Genomic DNA, 20,410 nt, shown 5'->3' with positions numbered 1-20,410 from the left:
TCATAAGATAAAATTATCTATTTTAAAGTGCACAATTCAGTAACATTTAGGACATTCACAATATTGTGCAAACATCACCTCTGTCTAGTTCCAAAACATTTTTATCTTCCTATAGTGTTGCACCATTTTACATTCTAAGCAGCAACATACAAAATCATAATTTCTCCACAGCCTTGTCAACTCTTGCTATTTTCCTCTTTTTTTTTTTAAAGCTAATCTAGTGGGTTTTTTTAAGTGGTATCTCATTGCAGTTTGAATTTACATTTCTCTAATGATTAATAATGTTAGGCATCTTTTCATGTAGGTATTGACCATGTGTAGATATTCTTTGCAAATGTCTATTCAAGTCCTTTTTAAATTACTTTTTTTTTTGTCTTTTTTCTTGTTGAGTTGTAGGAGTTAATGATATATTCTGGATATTAAACCCTTGTCACATATATGATTGTCAACTATTTTCTCCCAGGATTAGTTTGCACTAACCTTTGATACATTAAAGTTTTTAATTTTGATGAAGTTTAATTTATCTATTGCTACTGTTGCTCATGCTTTTGGTATTCTATCTAAGAATTCATTGCCCAATCTGAGTGTTCTAGCTTGCTAGCTGCCAGAATGCAACACCCCAGAGACAACTGGCTTTCAATAAAAGGGAATTTATTCAGTTAATGTATAGTTCTTCAGAGCAAAGGCACCTAACTTTCAACCGAGGTTCTTTCTTACATGGGAAGGCACAGGACTCTGCTGACCTTCTCTCCAGGCGTCTGGGTTCAACAGCTTTCCCCAGGGCAATTCCTTTCTGCATCTCCAAAGACCTGGGCTGAGCTGTGAGTGCTGAGATGAGGTATGCTGAGCTGCTTGGGCTGTGCTACGATGAGCTCTCTCATTTAAACACCAGCCAATTAAATCAAACATCATTCACTGTAGCAAGCATGCCTCCTAGCTAACTGCAGATGTAATCAGCAACAGATGAGGTTCACATGCCATGGGCTCATGTCCATAGCAATATATGGCACCTTCACCTGGCCAAGTTGACACCTGAATCTAACTACCACACCAAGTCTACAAGACTTGGAAACTATAAGAATTTCTCCTATGTTATCTTCTACATTTTAGCTCTTATTTATAGGTCATTGATCCATTTTCAGTTTTTATATATATTATGAGGTAGGGGATCAATGTGGTGCACTACACTGATTGATTTTTACACATTCCTGAAATAAATCCCAATTGGTAAAGGTGTATAGTTCTTTTAATGTACTGGTGGGTTCAATTTGCTAGTATTTTGTTGAGGATTTTGCATCTGTATTCATAATTATGTTAGATTGAATAAGGAACTGTAGAGGAAACATGTTCTTAATCTTAATCTCATTCCTGTGGGCATGAACCCATTGTAAATAGGACTTTTCGAAGATGTTAATTTTAGTTAAGGTGTGGCTAATGGAATAAGGATGGGGCTTAATCCTATTTTTGGAGGCCTTATAAAGAAAAAGCTTTTTTTTTTCTTGCATTTTGAAATCCAGTTTTCCCAACACTATTTGTTGAAAATACTATTCTTTCTTTCTCTAAGTTGCATGGACTTGACACCCTTGTTGAAAATCAATTGGATATAGATGTATGGGTTTATTTATGAACTTTGAATTCTATTCCCTTGATCTATTTGTCCTTATGTTAGTACTACATTATTTTGGTTATTGGTAGCTTTGTAATAAGTTTGGAAATCAGGAAGTGTGAGTCTGGTTTTTGCAGATTGATCCTGCCTCCTGCAACTTTGCTGAATTCACTTATTAGCTTCAGTAGCTTTCTTGTGGATTCTTAGGGATTTTCTATTTAGGATCATGTCATATATAATTAGCGATAGTTTTTCTTCTTCCTTTCCAATACAGATGCTTTTCTTATTCAGTTATTCTGGAGAGAATGTCCAGAAAAAATCGAGTAGCAGTGGTAAATGCAAACATCCTTGTCTTGTTTCTGATCTTCAGAGGGAAATCTTGCAGTCCTTCACCATTGGGTATGATGTTTTTGTGGTGTTTTTTTTCTTTTTTCTTTCCATAAACGCCCTTTATCGTGTTGAGGAAGTTGCTTCTCTTCCTAGTTTTTGAGTGATTTTTATCATGAAAGAGTGCTGGGTTTTGTGAATGCCTTTTCTGTGTCAGTTGTGATATTCCTGAGTTTTTTTTTTTTTCTCTTCTATCAATGTGGTGTACTACATTGATTGATTTTTATATGAAGAACTATCCTTATGTTCCTGGAATAAATTCCACTTGTTACCATATAGTCCTTTTAATGTACTGTGGGTTCAAATTGCTAATATTTTGTTGAGGATTTTGTATCTGTATTGATAATATGTTAGATTGAGTTAGGAAATTCAGAAAGGAAAAATGTTCTTAATCTTAATCTCATTCCTATGGGCTGTTGAACCCACTGTAAATAGGACCTTTTGAAGATGTTACTTTTAGTTGTGGCCAATGGAATGTGGATGGGGCTTAATCCTATTACTGGAGGCCTTATAAAGAAGAAGCCAGGGTTTTTTTTTTTTTTTCTTTCTTTTGCTGGAGAGATGCAAATGTTAAAAAAAAATGATCATGGTGATGAATACACAACTATGTGATGATATTTTGAGCTATTGATTGTAACCATGTCAAGAATGTTTGTATGGCTCTTCTTTATAATAAAAATATTTAGAAAAAGAAAGAAAGAAAGAAAGAAAAAAAGAAGCCATAGGGAGGAGCCAGAAACTGGAAGTCAGTGGGAACACAGAAGAGAAAGGAGAGGAATTTGCTGTGTGATGGGAAAGCCAAGGAACCCACGGATTGCCAGCCAGCTCTAATACTATATTGACCTTAGGAGGAAGTAAGCCTCCCAGCCTCTGAAAACATGAAACAATAAATACTCATTGTTTAAACCAACCCATTGTGTGGAATTTACCATAGGAGCATGGAAACCAAGACAATAAAGGACATTGATCTGTAATTTTTCCTTTTCTTCTGATGTGTTTATTTAGCTTGGTATCAGGTTGGTGCTGGCCTCCCAAAATGATTTAAGAAACATTCCTTCCTCTTCAATTTTTTTGAAGAACTTGAAAAGGATTGGTGTTAATTCTTCTTTGAATGTTGGTAGAATTCACCAGTGAAGCCATCTGGTCTTTTGGATTTTTCTTTATTGGGAAAGTTTTAAATACTAATTCAATCTCTTTACTTGTTATAGGTTTGCTGAGATTTTCTACTTTTTCTGTAGTCAATTTAGGTAATTTGTGTGTTTCTAGGAATTTGTCTGTTTCATCTAGGTTATCTAATTTGTTGGCCTATCATTTTTATTGTATTCTCTTATGATCCTTTTATTTCTGTAAGGTTTGTAGTAATGTTCCCAGTTTTATTTTCTAATTTTAGATATTTGTAACTTTTGTCTTTTTTTGTCAGTGTAGCTAAAGGTTTGTCAATTTTATTGATACTTTCAAAGAGCAAACTTTTGGCTTTGTTGATTTTCTCTACTATTTTTCTATTCTCTATTCTACTTATTTTTGTTCTAATCTTCAGTATTTCCTTCCTTCTGCTAGCTTTAGGTTGTGTTGCTCTTCTTTCTCTAGCTTGTTAAGGTATAAGGTTAGGTTGTGTTTCTTTTTTTTAATGTAATAATGAACATCCATACATTTCCCTCTGAGCACTTATTTTCTGTATCCCATAAGTTATGATGTGTTTCTGTTTTTACTCATCAAGGCATTTTCTCATTTCCCTTGCAATTTCTTTTTTGATCCATTAGCTTTTTAAGAGTGTATTTGATGGTGTATGGGTTCAGTGGAGTAGTTTGTAGCTGTTAATGAGAATAAGGTAGACCTATGTATTAAAGTAAAGAGAGCTCCATGATTTTCACTACTAAAATAAGTAAAATAATATTGTGTGGACTCTCAAGTGGCACTTTGGAGAGGGCCCATCTGGGGATGAACTTTTCCTCCCATCCAAACCCAGCACCAATGTACAAGCCATGTGTAAAAACCACCTTTGAAATAAAACCTTCAGCTCCAGTCAAGCCTTCAGATGACTGCAGCCCAGACTGACATCTTGCCTGCAACCTAATGAGAAACCTGAGCCAATTAAGGTGCTCCTAAATTCCTGACACACAGAGACCATGAGAGAGAATAGGTGCTTATTATTATTTTAAGCCACTAGGTTTTAGGGTAATACTTATGCAGCAATAGATTACCAGTAATCTAGTCAATATTATGATATAGCCATAATAGGATGATGACTGACTTCTCAAAAATCTCTCCGTCTAACTATGTAAAGTATATTTTCTAGAATCAAGTTAATATAAGGCAAAAAAGTTTCCCTTTTTCTCATATTTTCACAGTGATAGACTGAAAATGTATAACTAGCTTTCTTTGTATCTGACTTAAAAAATAAGTAATTGTAGATTAAAAACACAGAATTTTAGAGATGGAAGGAAGCTTAAAGATTATGTAGTTTAAGTCCTCCTTGACCAGATATCAAAGTTTGATATATTTGGTGCTATAACTGATTTTGGTTTGCATGTATGAATGACATATATTTATTCTTAAAATATTTAAGTTTTTTGATATGTAAAAGCGATGCCTATATTTAAACAATCAAATGTTACTAATATATAATAAATATAAAAAATATATAATCTGGACAGGTTGCTCTCTAGCCCAGCTGTCATGCTTGTACTTTTCTTAGCCAGTCTGTTTTGGGGATTGGTTTTGAAAGAGAATTTGCTGACGCCAATATAAGTAGAATAAGGAGGCATTACTATTTTCAAGACAATCTCTAAATTTTTAATATATACTCCTGATATGTCCTGGATTCACCAGCTTGTGAGGTCACATAAAAAGAAGTCACATTTGTTTTTGATGCCCAATTTGTAATAGTTCAAGTTTTCATAGTTTGAATGTAAGATCTCAGCACCATTAACATTGCCAAGTGCTTTCTGAGTTTTTGTGGGTGTTCCCAAAAGGTGTGCATGCACATGTGCTCATCATCTACTCTATCCACGAGCTGCCATGAGATATTTGCCATATTCTTCCTTTTCTGCTCTGGCCCCTTAACGTGTATTGCCCTGGGTGCTATTTAAAGGTGCTGATAGTATCCTTCATTAGGGTGGATTTTGTATTTGTCAAGGGTATTGTCTTCTGTTGTTGCCATTTCTAAGAATACTAGGGGAGTATACTAGGCTTGATGTGGTGGTAAATAGAATGACACCTTTCCCCAATTCTGTGCTATCCCCCTCCTCCCTTACTCTAAGTCCAGAATCTTACAAAGTCTCTCAAAAAGAGCCACTTATTCATCTTCTCTCCTTTGTAGTTCATACATATATCTCCCCATTGCCCCTCCCTCCAAATCAATAACAATCAGCTGTCACAACCAACTGTTAACCACCCATCTCTTTTAGCAACAACACAAAAGCTAGAAGGCTCAAAGACAGAGCCCAATCACATACGTAATTACCTAACTAGAATGTTTGATGATTGTATTCTAGTGTTTTTCTCAAACCAGATAAAATGACTTTCACCTTTCAAATGACAGAACTCTTTTTCTGCTAAACAAAATTTCAAAAACCTTAGGGTCTAATCTTAACCCAAGTATCCTGTTGCAAATCTTTAAGTATGTCCAAAAGAAGCCCTCAAAGATTTTTGCTTGTTGAAACTGGGGAAACATTTTAGAGATATCTGGAAGTATTAAAATGGAATTGGAATAGTAAATACTTCAGACTTTTCACTACTTCAGACTTTTGCTTTTGCCTTAAAACTTATCTAACTTGCTGAGTTAGCATTTCCAAAGAATACTTCAAGGTAGAGGTGCCATCAACAGGGAAATCGGCTGGCAGATCACAACAGAGGAAAAACTTCTCCTTATGGAGTTTAAAGTAACACTGTGCTGATATTTTCAGCTAAGCAAGAGAATCATTTTCAAAACTTAGGCCATATTATGCCAGGAAGAAATTTTGCAGCCTGGTGTTATATAGACCTTTCATCATCTTGATTGCTGCCTACCTACGGAGTGCGATTTTCCAGCACTGCATTTCTTCTCTCTCTCTAATGTTTCAGTTATCCCCATTTAGAGGATGAAGACAATTGTGTTCACAATAAGAGGTAGAGCAAGGACTTTAACCTAGGTGGATTTGTTGGCTCTTCCCTGTTTACCACATTTTCACCTATCTTTTTTTTTTTTTTACGGTATAGGAATGTCCCTAGGAAAGAAGCCAGGTATGTGGATTATCTGGAATTTCTCCAGCATGCATAAAAGTTCTCTGGTGATATATACCCTATGTTGAGAGGGGTCCTGGAGAGGATCCCTGTGCAAGCAGATCTAATCTCAAACCTCATTGTCTTCCTTTCTTCTAGTGCCTTTTCTTCTATCCTTCTTCTGGAAGGAGGTCAATTAACTGATTGCTGATCCTGAATCTGCTCACATAACCAATCTGAATGGCAATTTGGTCTTACCTTTCCTATGACATCTATTAACAGCTTGAGAGCCAGAGGATCATGAACCAAGGAATCTGTATAAAAAGAACCAAGGTATTTCCTTGGATTGGTTGGATTGTCCTGGGCACACAGATCTGGGCGCATGTTAAATCCATGTGATATTCTTCCCACTGTGAAGGGGAAGGCACCGCCTGCAAGTAAAACACATTACTGAGGGGCTAGTATTGATTGGAAAGGATTCCTTTCAGTCTTAACATTATGTGCAAGAAGTTACTTGAGCTCATTTTATTAACAGTATTAACAAAGGAACTTTTGGCTTCCAAATGCTGGGAGAAGACCCAGGAGAAATGACCTGAACTCTTCTAGGAATTCTGACTTGAGGAATTTATCCTAAAGAGACAAGACAAGTATGTTAAGATATGTGGCCAAAGGTCTCAAATATAGTGTGACTGTATTAGCAAAATATAGAGAAAATCTATTTCTGGGTTGGTAAATGTCTGAATTATGATGGCATACATGTATGCAACTATCAAAAATGATGGAGCTCTGTATTTATTGACATGGAAAGATGTCTTTTTCATGCTGAGTGGGAAAACCAAGTTAGAGAATAACATGTATAGTTTGATGTTATGTGTCTGTTATGTGTTTTAGACCTATCCATAAACAGTAAGGAATGGTAGGGACTATGGAAAACTGGAGAGCTTATAGTCTTATTAGAGGAACTTAAATAAAAAACAAAATAAAAACTTCCCACCAAACTTTACCTGCAAAAATGGGTTTTGTCTCCAAACAGTTATATATTTGATGACTAAAATGATGGCTGGAAGGAAAGGTTCTTACCTCCATGTGCAAAACACACTTTCAGGTTAGGAAACTTCGTAAACACTCCACCCATGATCATGGAGCAAATGGCCATAGTGGTCTCTGCAGGCATTCCTGAAGGTGGAAACAATCATAAGGTGTAATAGGGGCTTGTTACCTCAAGCAAGAAGCAGCTCAGTTGTACTAAGGGAAGTGGCAATTTGTCATAATTGTTTGTGCCCCAGCATGGTTAGATGGTGAACCATTTGAAGTTTCCTATTTGCTGTTAGATGGTAGAGACATCTAGAGGCTAGAACACAGTCAAGAAACCAGAGTACCCAGCTTTAGTCTTCATTCCCTTTGAGTTCAGTTTTGGATGCCATGGGGCAAGTGGAATGCGGAAGTCAGTTCAACCGTAGGACGACCTGATTTTTTTGCCTCCTGGCCTTTGACAAGTTACTTAATGCCTCTGAGGCTTTGGGTCTTTATCTGTAAGGTGTTGCTCATCTTGCAAGGCTTTTATGGAGCTCTGAAAGGTGATTATGTTAGCAAAGTTCCTGGCTAGAACTTCGCATTGGAGGTGCTCAGCAAATATTAATTATCTCTCTGTGCCTTGGATTTTCTTTTTCTTTAAAATTGGAATAATAATGGTTCATTTCTGCCAATGGGTCAATTGGAGATTCAGCAGACAGCACTCAGCACTTAGTAAGCATTCAATAAACATTAACTTTTATTTTTCCTGGCAAATCTTTGCCACCTCTTGGAGCTGAGGTTGAAAATAACCAAATGAAAATGAATTATTTAAACTGCTTTGGGCTCCTAACAGAAGCAGCTGGTCCATGTCTGATGTCTTTATCCTCATGGAGCTGGTCCTGTCTACTTTTCCAGATCACTGATTTTCAGACCGACTCAGAAATCTCTGATTACTCCATAGCTAAAGCTGTGCCTTCTGGGGAAGTCTGACCCTCCAGATGCCAAAAGTGGCCTTCGTCTGATGCTTATTCTGTCCTAGACCATCGCTGTTCCATTTTCTGGGTCCCTGATCACCTGAGAAGTGCTGGTAAGTCTGTCCCTGGGCATTCTAGAAACCTCATGTACTCTTAACTATCTGGGAGTGGCTTGTGGGCAAAACTTCCTGAAGGCAGGGGAATGAACAGCTCCCTTCTAGTCCTGTAATTCTGTTCTCCATTGATTACTTGGATCATATCCCCATAATCCATTATTCACACGGTTAGCCAAAATGGAATCTTTATAATAAATGAGATCATGACCTCCCCTGCTTGAAATCCTTCAATCCTCTAATGGTCATCCTCTACCTTTAGAATAAAATTCAAACTCTTTACCATTAGTCATAAGGCCCTGTACAGTTTTGGCCCTGCGTTCTTCCCTACCCTCACCTCAAGCCACTTCTCCCACTCATGCCAGTCACCTAAAATCTTTTCATTCATTCACCAGATATTTATTAGGCAGTAAACGAGGAAAACAAGGTCCCTGAACTAAAAAATTATGTTCTAGTTGGGTTAATAGATATCAGACAAATGAATGAAAAAGATAATTTCGGATTATGAACAGTGCAATGAAGACACTAAATTAGGTACCATGAAATTGAGTGGGTAGTCAGGGAAGCCTTCTCTGCATAGGTGACTTTTGGATGGATAACCCGAATAAAGAACAGGGACCAGCTATATGTAGATCTGAAGAGGAGGTTTAGAACAGGAGGAAGAGGAGATGATGCCCGTAGATGAGACTTTTGAAAAGCTTTGCTCTGAAGCAGGGTGAAAGGACTGGAAGATGAAGGGAAATGTGGAAATGTGAGATCAACGAAGGCTTTGTTTTGTTTTGTTTTGGCCTGAGGCCTTTGTATCTGCTGTTTATGCTGTCCATTTCCGTCTTTTCCTGGTTCTTTGTACAGCAACTTGTACTGGTTTGAAACTGTTTTGTACCCCAGAAAAGCCATGCACCTAATCCTAATGCAATCATTTGGGGACAGACCTATTTGGGTGGGATATTTTGATTAGGTTGTTTCCATGGAAATGTGACTCATGCAGTTGTGGGTGGGACCTTTTGATTAGATTTCTTCCATGAGATGTGACCCTGCCCATTCAAGGTGGGTCTTAATTAGCTTCCTGAAATTGTCTAAGAATGGAGCATTTTGGAGATTGCTCCAGACACTGATGTTTGGAGATGCTTGGAGAGCTGACAATAAGAGGGGATGCCTAGACACAGATATCTGGAGATGCTTGGAGATAGATAGAAGCTCAAAGAGGAGGCCACTGAAACCAGGAGATGAAGCAACGAAATCCAGGAGCAAAGGGCCAGTAGACATTGCCAGATACCTTTCCATGTGACAGAGAAACCCTGTATAGGATTGGCCTTTCTTGAGTGAAGATTCCTTTTGCTGAGGGCTTAATTTGGACATTTTTATGATTTTAGAATTGTAACTTGTGACTTAATAAATCCCCTTTATAAAAGCTAATCCATTTCTTGTACATTGCGTTCAGGCAGCATTAGCAAACTGAAACACTCCTTATACTTCAAGCCTTAACTAAAATACTATTTCCTCACATGGGCCTTTTCTGGCATCTTCTAAAACATCTGCCACCAACCACATTCCACTCCCTACCCCCATTACCTCCTCAAAGCACTTGGTATTGCCTGAAAGCCTGTTTGTCTGTTTATTTGTATGCTTGTTTATGTTCTATTTCCTCAAACCAGAATATGATCTCTATGAAAGCAGAGGTTTTGTTCATCTTTCTATCCTTGGTGCCTGGAATAGGGCCTGGCATGCTAGAGGGGATCAATATATTCTTGCTGGAGAAATGAATGATGAAATGACTTTATATACAAATTTTATCCTCTGTTTTACATATGGGGAACTTCTGACTATAAATCAGTTTGTGGCACTTTTTGAAGTTGTATGAACCAGAATGAGAATTTCTTTCAAGGTGACCAGCACTCACAGGAGCAAACAATGCCAGAGCAGAAAGAGACCTTGAAAGAATCCAGACCAACTCTTTTGTTTTATGAATAAGTAACTGGGGTCTAAAGAGTTGAAGTGACTTGCTGTAGGTTATACAGCAAAATAGAGACTAAGCTATGACAAACATTCAGTTTTTTGACTTTCAGTATATTACTCTAATTCTTCATGATAGTGCCATTTAAGTTACTTCCTAATTATTTATGCTAATTATACTGGAGAAAGTATAGATAATGGCCCTTTAAAAAAACCCACAGCTTTTCAGTTAAGAACTGGCTTTTCCTTGGTTTGTAGATAACCTTGTACTTTTTACTTGTGGTTTCAGAAGTATACATGGGTTTTGCATCTGGCTCCATCTCTTCTTTTCAGGACTCATAGCAAGGGGTTGGATATACCAAACAGGAGTTCCTCCTCTCTCACTTGCCATTTCCCTCTTGTGGAACCATGAATGAAAACTGCAGGAGGCAAAGGGCAGAGTAGACAATTGGAAAATTAAAAGCCTGGATCATCTACAATCTAGTACTTCAGATCTTTGTTTGGTGGAAGCTGAACTCCACGTTTCTCATTTCTAAGAGGTGATGCTATTATCAGCTTCTTTAAATCTCCTAGACAGGCCTTGTTTCTTTTCTCTGGAGCCTCTTTGGGAAGCTGTGCAGTGAGATGGTTAAGAGCATGAGCTTTGGAATCAGACAGATCTATGCTTAAATTCCATTTCCATGTATTTGCTTTGTGACTTGGGCAGCTTACCTAACCACTCCGAGACTTGTTCTCTCCATGTATAAAATGGTCATTATAATGTTAACCTCAAAGAGTTCTGTGTGAATATGGTTAAAATTAAATGAAATAATATACATAGTACTTGTCTGAGTAAGGACTCAATAAATGGTAATTGTTACTACTCACAATCCTGTTAATTATTTGTATTTTCTTTCTTTGGAATAATAAGGTTACATAGATGTTTGGTTTGATGGTTTGGAGCTATGTGTTCAGGAAAACATGTTCTTAAATTTGGCCTATACCTGTAAGTGTGAACTCTTATAAATAGGATCTATTGATAAGGTTACTTCAGATAAAGTGTGGTCCTGGATGAGTTGTAATCCTATTTCTGAAGGCCTTACAGGGAAGGTCAGGGAGAGAAAAAGCTACAGAGGAAGCAGCCAGAAGCTGAAAGTCAATGTACCCTGGAAGACATGGACAAAGTTAGGAGAGGCCACCATGTGCATTGCTATGTGTCAGAGGAGCCAAGGAGTAAGAATTACCATCAGCCAGCCCCAGAAATCCCGTTTTCAGTAAGAAAGCATAACCTTAATGGTAGCTTGATTTGGATCTCTTCTAGCCTCAAAACTGTGAGCCAGTAAATTCCCAATGTTTAAGGCAGCCCAAGAATTGGTCCTTTTTTCCTGGACTTCCAAGTAACACAAACCTACGAGCCAAGGGAGCCAGTACTTGGCCATCCTTCCATCCATTTGCATGTCCCAGGGGTGCACAAACAGGGAGCATTTGAGTCTTTCAGCTACCTTCAAAGAAACAATGAGAGAGGGTTACTTGGATGAGCCAGCACCTAAAGGGTACTGTTTTAGAGAAAATGTTTTTCTCTGGTCTTCATTGATCTGAATACATTAAAAATAGTCTGAAGTTGTTTCTTGATCTTTGTAAAAGAGTCATTGGTAAACGCTGCTTCTGGTTGGGAAGAAAAGGACACCTAGAATTAACGAGGGGAGCTGATAGATTTACCATTGAGGTGGATACATTTAATATATTTATTGGCAAAACTCTTCACAAGAAACATCTAACAGTCAAACACTTTGGGTGAGAACAAATGTTCAAGCACTAATCTGCAATTCAAATGCAGGGGAAGTTTTCCTTGTTGACTCCTACTTAGTCCACTCCCTTGGAAAGACTGCTGGGATTGTATCCTTGGAGTCAGGGCTGATGTTTTCACTCTTTTCCCCCATTTTCTAAATCTGAGGATATATAAAGTAAAAGAGGCAGGAGCTCAGGGCTAATCTGGGGCAGGGTGGCTTGACACAAGCTATCTGGCCATTCATCCACCTGACACTAGGTAGGAATTACTGGGGTCTTCAGGTATTGACAAAACCCTATGAGTCCAACTGAATCCCTTAACAGTTTGCTGTGAATGAGATGATCACAAAGAGGAAATAACTCTCAGTTCCTTAGCCAGGCAGGTACTGAGCTGAATGTCATGGACAAACTTGTTGTTAAAGTACTTAATTGCCAGAGACAAGGTGGAGGTGACTCTTGTTATGAACAGCGAAGTCCGAAAGCAGTATTCAGAATAGTATGACTTGCAGAGACCTTTGGCATTGGCTAGTTGATCATGGGGAATTTAGAAGGGAAATAGATGGTCAGTCCACTAAATTCTTACTTGATCTGTATAAATATAAGAGTTCTGGGCAAAGCAAACGAAATTCTTACTTGAATCACACAGACAAGAGAGTCAGAGCCCCTTAAACAAAACCCAGACTTGAGACAGTTTACAGACTGAGAACCCCTTGAAGGAAAGGAAGGCTGGGTCCCACTGGGGAAGGATCCTGCTATATTGCCAAAGATTTATACCATTTATCTTCCTCCAAACCTTCCCCAAAGGGATCTAAGGCCTTTACTAGGTGACTGTGCAATGGGGAAAGAAAATTATTAGACATTTTGGGAATTATTAAGACACTGGCTTGGACCTGACATTAATTCCAGGAGACCCAAAATATCACTTTTGGAGAACAGGTGATTAATGGAGTTTTAGCTCAGGCCCATCTCATAGTAGGGTCAGTGGGGCCCTGAACCCATTCCACAGTTATTTTCCCAGTCCTGGAATGCATAATTTGAAATGGACATACTGAGTAAATGACAGAATCCCCACAATTCGTTCCCTGACTTGTAAAGTGAAAGCTATTTTGGTATGAAAGGCCAAGTGAAAACCACTAGAACTGTCTCTACCTAGTAAAAGAGTAAATCAAAAGTAATTCCACATTCCTGGGGGGATCACAGAGATGAGTGCCACCATCAAGGACTGAAGGATGCAGGGTGATTCTCATCACATCCCCGTTTAACTCTCCTATTTGGTCTGTGCAGTAAACAGATGGATCTTGGGGGATGACTGTAGATTATCATAAACTCAGCCAGGTGGTGATTCCAAATGTAGCTGTTATTCCAGACGTGTTATCATTGCTTGAGAAAATCAACATATCCCCTAGTACCTGGTATGCAGCTACTGATTTTGCAAATGCTTTTCTTCTCAATACTGAAAGTTTACTTTCAGCTGGCAAGGTCAGCAATACATCTTTACTGTCCTATCTCAGGGGTAAATCAATCAACTCATTCTCCAGCCCTGTGCCATAATCTAGACCACAGGGAAGTTGATCACCTCTCCCATGAGACATCACACTGCCTTGTATATTGTTGACATTATGCTGATTGGACCTAGTGAGCACGAAGTAGCAACTACTCAAGATTTATGGTAAGATATTTGCATGTCAGAGGATGGGAGACAAATCCAACAAAAATTCAGGGTTCTTTCACCTGAGTGAAATGTCTAGATATCCAGTGGTATGGCATATGTTGAGATATCCCTTCTAAAGTGGAGGCTAAGATATTACATTTGGCCCCTCCTACAACTAAGAGCACAATGGCTAGTTGGCCTTTATGGATTTTGGAGGCAACATATTCCTTTTTTGGGTGTTCTACTTGAGCCCATTTATGCAGTGACCTGAAAAGGTGCTAGTTTTGAGGGCAGACTGGAACTAAAGGAGGATCTCCAACAGGTCCAGAATACTGTACAAGTTGCTCTGCCACTTGTGCCATATGATCCAGCAGATCCAATGGTACTAGACATTTCAGTTGCAAATAGGCATGCTGTTTGGAGCCTTTGGCAGGCCCCTATAGGGGAATCACAGCGTAGACCCTTAGGATCTTGGAGCAAAGCACTGCAATCCTATGGAGATAACTACTTTTCATTTGATAAAGAGCTTTTGGCCTGGGTCTTTGCAGAGACTGACCATCAAGTTGCCATGAGACCTGAATTGCCTATCAAGTCCTGGGTATTGTCTGACCCACCAAGTCATAAATTTGGGTGTGCATAGCAGCACTCTATCAGCTAATGAAAGTGGGGTATATGAGATTGGCCTTGAGTAAGCCCTGAAGGTGCAAGTAAGTTACATGAGAAAGTGTCCCAAATACCCATGTCCCCCACTCTTGCCATGTTTCCTTCCCTTTTCCAGACTATACCTATGGGCTCATGGGAAATTCCCTATTATCACTTGACTGAGGAAGAGAAAACTTAGGCCAAGTTTATAGACATTTCTTCATGATATGAAGCTACCACCAAAAAGTGGACAGCTACAGCACAACTGCCCCTTTCTGGGACAATCCTAAAGGACAGAGGTAAAGGGAAACCCTCCTATTAGGCAGAACTTTGAACAGTATACTTGGTTGTTTATTTTGCTTGAAAGGAGAAATAGGTACAGGTGCATTTGTCTGCTGACTCGTGGGCTGTGGCCAATGGTTTGGCTGGATGGTAAGGGACTTGGAAAATTGGTAACAGTGATGTCTGGAGAAGAGGTATGTGGATAGACATTTCTGAATGAGTGAAAAACATGGAAGATATTTGTGTCCCATTTGAATGCTTACCCAAGAGTGATTTCAGCACAGAAAGATTTTAATAATCCAGTGGATAGGGTGGCCTGTTCTGTGGATACCAGTTAAGGTCTTTCCCCATTCACTCCTGTGATTGCCCAGTGGGTTCCCTCTAAAGTGGTAGGAATGGAGGTTATGCATGGACTCAGCAACATGGTCTTCCACTCACTGAGGATCACCTGATGAGCCAGTACTGAGGGCCCGTATTCCAGCATCAGAGATCAACATTTAGTCTCTGATATGGCACCATTCCCCACGATCTCTGGTGGTAAGTTGATTACATTGGGCTATTCCAGCATGGAATGGGGGGTGTTTTGTTCTCATTGTTCTATTCCAGCATGGAATGGGGGGTGTTCTTACGGGAATAGACACATACTCCAGGTATGGATTTGCCTTCCCTGCACACAATCCGACTTCCAAAACTCCCACCCAAGGATTTACAGAATTTTTTATCCACCATTGTGGTATTCCACATAGCATCACTTCTGATCAAGGAATGCAGTTCACAGCAACTGAAATATGGGTATGGACACATGCTTATGGAATTCACTGAACTTATTTGCATTCCATCATCCTGAAACAAGAGATTGATAGAATGGTGGAATGCCTTTCTGAAGACTTAATTACAGTGCCAACTAGGTGACAGTACCTTGCAGAGTTGGGGCAATATTCTTAAGGAGGCCATTTGTGCTCTAAATTAGCATCTACTCTGCCGTGCTGTTTCTTCCATAGCCAGTGCTCATGGGCTTAGGAATCAAGGGGTGAAGATGGGAGTGGCACCACTTACAATTATCTCTAGTGATCCACATTTTTTACTTCCTGTCCCTGAGACTTTAAGCTCTGCTGGTCTTATTTCCAAAAGGAGGAATGCTACCACAAAGAGACATAACTAATTCCACTGAACTAGAATTTCAGGCGCCACCCAGTCACTTTGGGCTTATGCCTCTGAATCAACAGGCAAATAAGGGAATTACTGTGCCTACTGGGGTGAGTGATCCTGATTATCCAAGAGGAAATAGGATTGCTACTACATAAGGGAGGTAATGAGAAGTTTGATTGGGACATAGGAGACTCCCAATGGCATCTTTTAGTACTACCATGCTCTGTGACTAAAGGCAGTGGAAAACTGCAACAACATAATCTGGAAGAACCACTAATGACCCAGGCCCTTCAGAAATGGAGGTTTGGATCACCCTATCAGGCAAAGAAGCAAGATCAGTTGAGTTACTTGCTGAGAGGAAAGGGAATATGGAATGGATAATAGAAGAAGGTAATTATAAGTATGAGTTATGTCCACTTAACCAGTTGCAGAAATGAGAACTATAGTGGTTATGAGTATTTTGTCATTGTTTCATTATGAATATGTTTGTATATATACATAGAACAAATATCTTTCTTTTCCCTCTTACCTCCTTTTCATATAAGAAGAAATGATTAATTTTATGTCATAGTATTGAAGTTTGAGGATATCAATTTAACAGTAATTATTACAAAAGACTTGCATCTTGTTCTGGGGAAAGTGTTAGTGTGTTTCCAGTTGTACACAGGATACTTGAATTATGTTAGGTGAAAATATGACTGTTATTATTTTTCTTTAGAGGTTAAATACAGCTTAAAAAGATGTGTATGATTGTCAAGTTGATAAGGGGAGAACCAAGCTGCTGTAAAGATGTGTCCCAGAATTGAAAAGTGTATAGAAAAGGGGGCACTGAGAGAGAGAATTTAAACAAAACATCGGGGCTAGAGATAAAATTGTGCACACAACCAAGCAGAACAGATCAAAATTTCCAGAGAAGAACAGAGGAAAGGAAGCTTTCTCCTCTTAGTGCAAGACAGAAAAAGTGCAATCTTAAAAACTGTACTGATATCCAAGACAATAAACAGATGAAGAAGAGTAGAGTAAATCTGAATACACATGGGCTACTCTAAAGGTCTAGAATAAGTTGGACCAAGCATCAAAGAAAACCTTAACACAAAGCCAGCCAACAATAAAACTCTAGACCATAGGGAGAAACTGATCTTCAGAATTAACACATCAAAATAAATAGATACCCAGACATCAGCCAAAAGTTTATAAGCCAGAAATAAATGGTTCAGTCAGGAGAAAAATTAAAACTTTGGAGGATATTTAGAAGTTGGTACAACTAATGAAAGATGTTCATGCAAATATCCAAAGTCAGTTCAAGGAGATGAAGGCAAATAGGCATAAAGAGAGAAAGGATATTAGGAAGACAATAGTATAAAGAGTATAAAGAGAAATTTGAAATTATAAAAAGAAACAATAGAAACTATCAGGATCAAAGGCATAATAGTAGAAATTAAAAATAAAATAGAGGAGCAGACAGGGCAAGGTGGTGACATAGGGAGATGTGGAATTTAGTTCATCCTCTAGGGCAGCTAGTAAACAGTAAGAGCTGTCTGGAAAACTGGGGAACTTCTGTGATCAGACACACATCATATACCAGTTTGGAATGGGTGGAATGGCTGAGATCAAAGCACAGAACTGTAAGTAACGTTTCTGAAACTGTGGAGGCTGGCCCCCCTTCCCCACTGGCATGGTAGACAGTTTTTTTTTTAGAAATCAAACCATTCTACATATGCAATCAGTAATTCTTAACATCATCACATAGATGCATGATCATCGCTTCTTAGTACATTTGCATCAGTTTAGAAGAACTAGCAACACGACAGAAAAAGATATAGAATGTTAATATAGAGAAAAAAAATAAAAGTAATAATAATAGTAAAAAAAAAAAAAACAAAAAACCTATAGCTCAGATGCAGCTTCATTCAGTGTTTTAACATGATTACTTTACAATTAGGTATTATCGTGCTGTCCATTTTTGAGTTTTTGTATCTAGTCTTGTTGCACAGTCTGTATCCCTTCAGCTCCAATTACACATAATATTACCCTGTTTCTAACTCCTGCTGGACTCTGTTACCAATGACATATTCCAAGTTTATTCTGGAATGTCTGTTCACATCAGTGGGACCATACAGTATTTGTCCTTTAGTTTTTGGCTAGACTCACTCAGCATAATGTTCTCTAGGTCCATCCATGTTATTACATGCTTCATGAGTTTATCCTGTCTTAAAGCTGCATAATATTCCATCGTATGTATATACCACAGTTTGTTTAGCCACTCGTCTGTTGATGGACATTTTGGCTGTTTCCATCTCTTTGCAATTGTAAATAACGCTGCTATAAACATTGGTGTGCAAATGTCCATTTGTGTCTTTGCCCTTAAATCCTTTGAGTAGATACCCAGCAATGGTATTGCTGGGTCATATGGCAATTCTATATTCAGCTTTTTGAGGAACCGCCAAACTGCCTTCCACAGTGGTTGCACCATTTGACATTCCCACCAACAGTGGATAAGTGTGCCTCTTTCTCCACATCCTCTCCAGCACTTGTCATTTTCTGTTTTGTTGATAATGGCCATTCTGGTGGGTGTGAGATGATATCTCATTGTGGTTTTGATTTGCATTTCTCTAATGGCCAGGGACATTGAGCATCTCTTCATGTGCCTTTTGGCCATTTGTATTTCCTCTTCTGGTAGGTGTCTGTTCAAGTCTTTTTCCCATTTTGTAATTGGGTTGGCTGTCTTTTTGTTGTTGAGTTGAACAATCTCTTTATAAATTCTGGATACTAGACCTTTATCTGATATGTCATTTCCAAATATTGTCTCCCATTGTGTAGGCTGTCTTTCTACTTTCTTGATGAAGTTCTTTGATGCACAAAAGTGTTTAATTTTGAGGAGCTCCCATTTATTTATTTCGTTCTTCAGTGCTCTTGCTTTAGGTTTAAGGTCCATAAAACCGCCTCCCATTGTAAGTTTCATAAGATATCTCCCTACATTTTCCTCTAACTGTTTTATGGTCTTAGACCTAATGTTTAGATCTTTGATCCATTTTGAGTTAACTTTTGTATAAGGTGTGAGATACGGGTCTTCTTTCATTCTTTTGCATATGGATATCCAGTTCTCTAGGCACCATTTATTGAAGAGACTGCTCTGTCCCAGGTGAGTTGGCTTGACTGCCTTATCAAAGATCAAATGTCCATAGATGAGAGGGTCTATATCTGAGCACTCTATTCGATTCCATTGGTCGATATATCTATCTTTATGCCAATACCATGCTGTTTTGACCACTGTGGCTTCATAATATGCCTTAAAGTCAGGCAGCGCGAGACCTCCAGCTTCGTTTTTTTCCTCAAGATGTTTTTAGCAATTCGGGGCACCCTGCCCTTGCAGATAAATTTGCTTATTGGTTTTTCTATTTCTGAAAAATAAGTTGTTGGGATTTTGATTGGTATTGCATTGAATCTGTAAATCAATTTAGGTAGGATTGACATCTTAACTATATTTAGTCTTCCAATCCATGAACACGGTATGCCCTTCCATCTATTTAGGTCTTCTGTGATTTCTTTTAGCAGTTTTTTGTAGTTTTCTTTATATAGGTTTTTTGTCTCTTTAGTTAAATTTATTCCTAGGTATTTTATTCTTTTAGTTGCAATTGTAAATGGGATTCGTTTCTTGATTTCCCCCTCAGCTTGTTCATTACTAGTGTATAGAAATGCTACAGATTTTTGAATGTTGATCTTGTAACCTGCTACTTTGCTGTACTCATTTATTAGCTCTAGTAGTTTTGTTGTGGATTTTTCCGGGTTTTCGACGTATAGTATCATATCGTCTGCAAACAGTGATAGTTTTACTTCTTCCTTTCCAATTTTGATGCCTTGTATTTCTTTTTCTTGTCTAATTGCTCTGGCTAGAACCTCCAACACAATGTTGAATAATAGTGGTGATAGTGGACATCCTTGTCTTGTTCCTGATCTTAGGGGGAAAGTTTTCAATTTTTCCCCATTGAGGATGATATTAGCTGTGGGTTTTTCATATATTCCCTCTATCATTTTAAGGAAGTTCCCTTGTATTCCTATCTTTTGAAGTGTTTTCAACAGGAAAGGATGTTGAATCTTGTCGAATGCCTTCTCTGCATCAATTGAGATGATCATGTGATTTTTCTGCTTTGATTTGTTGATATGGTGTATTACATTAATTGATTTTCTTATGTTGAACCATCCTTGCATACCTGGGATGAATCCTACTTGGTCATGATGTATAATTCTTTTAATGTGTTGTTGGATACGATTTGCTAGAATTTTATTGAGGATTTTTGCATCTGTATTCATTAGAGAGATTGGTCTGTAGTTTTCTTTTTTTGTAATATCTTTGCCTGGTTTTGGTATGAGGGTGATGTTGGCTTCATAGAATGAATTAGATAGTTTTCCCTCCACTTCGATTTTTTTGAAGAGTTTGAAGAGAATTGGTACTAATTCTTTCTGGAACGTTTGGTAGAATTCACATGTGAAACCATCTGGTCCTGGACTTTTCTTTTTAGGAAGCTTTTGAATGACTAATTCAATTTCTTTACTTGTGATTGGTTTGTTGAGGTCATCTATGTCTTCTTGAGTCAAAGTTGGTTGTTCATGTCTTTCCAGGAACCCGTCCATTTCCTCTAAATTGTTGTATTTATTAGCGTAAAGTTGTTCA

General features: G+C 38.3%; 1 protein-coding gene across 2 annotated transcripts in view; it reads right to left on the bottom strand.

Moving 5' to 3' along the window:
- Nucleotides 1-20,410, bottom strand: part of ACMSD (aminocarboxymuconate semialdehyde decarboxylase) — a 134,040-nt gene that overhangs the window by 41,439 nt on the left and 72,191 nt on the right. For both annotated transcript variants that reach the window (XM_077153636.1, XM_077153635.1), the window contains 3 exons: nucleotides 11,635-11,728; nucleotides 7,274-7,369; nucleotides 6,452-6,624 (listed from right to left, as the gene is read on the bottom strand). In XM_077153636.1, coding sequence (XP_077009751.1) covers nucleotides 6,452-6,624; nucleotides 7,274-7,369; nucleotides 11,635-11,728 — 363 coding nt within the window. The remainder of the gene's footprint in view (nucleotides 1-6,451; nucleotides 6,625-7,273; nucleotides 7,370-11,634; nucleotides 11,729-20,410) is intronic.

Source organism: Tamandua tetradactyla, chromosome 3 (genome assembly GCF_023851605.1).
Source record: "Tamandua tetradactyla isolate mTamTet1 chromosome 3, mTamTet1.pri, whole genome shotgun sequence".
Classification (NCBI taxonomy): Eukaryota; Metazoa; Chordata; class Mammalia; order Pilosa; family Myrmecophagidae; genus Tamandua; species Tamandua tetradactyla.
Note: the sequence above shows the minus strand (reverse complement) of the source record. Positions and strands in the feature narration are given on the sequence as shown.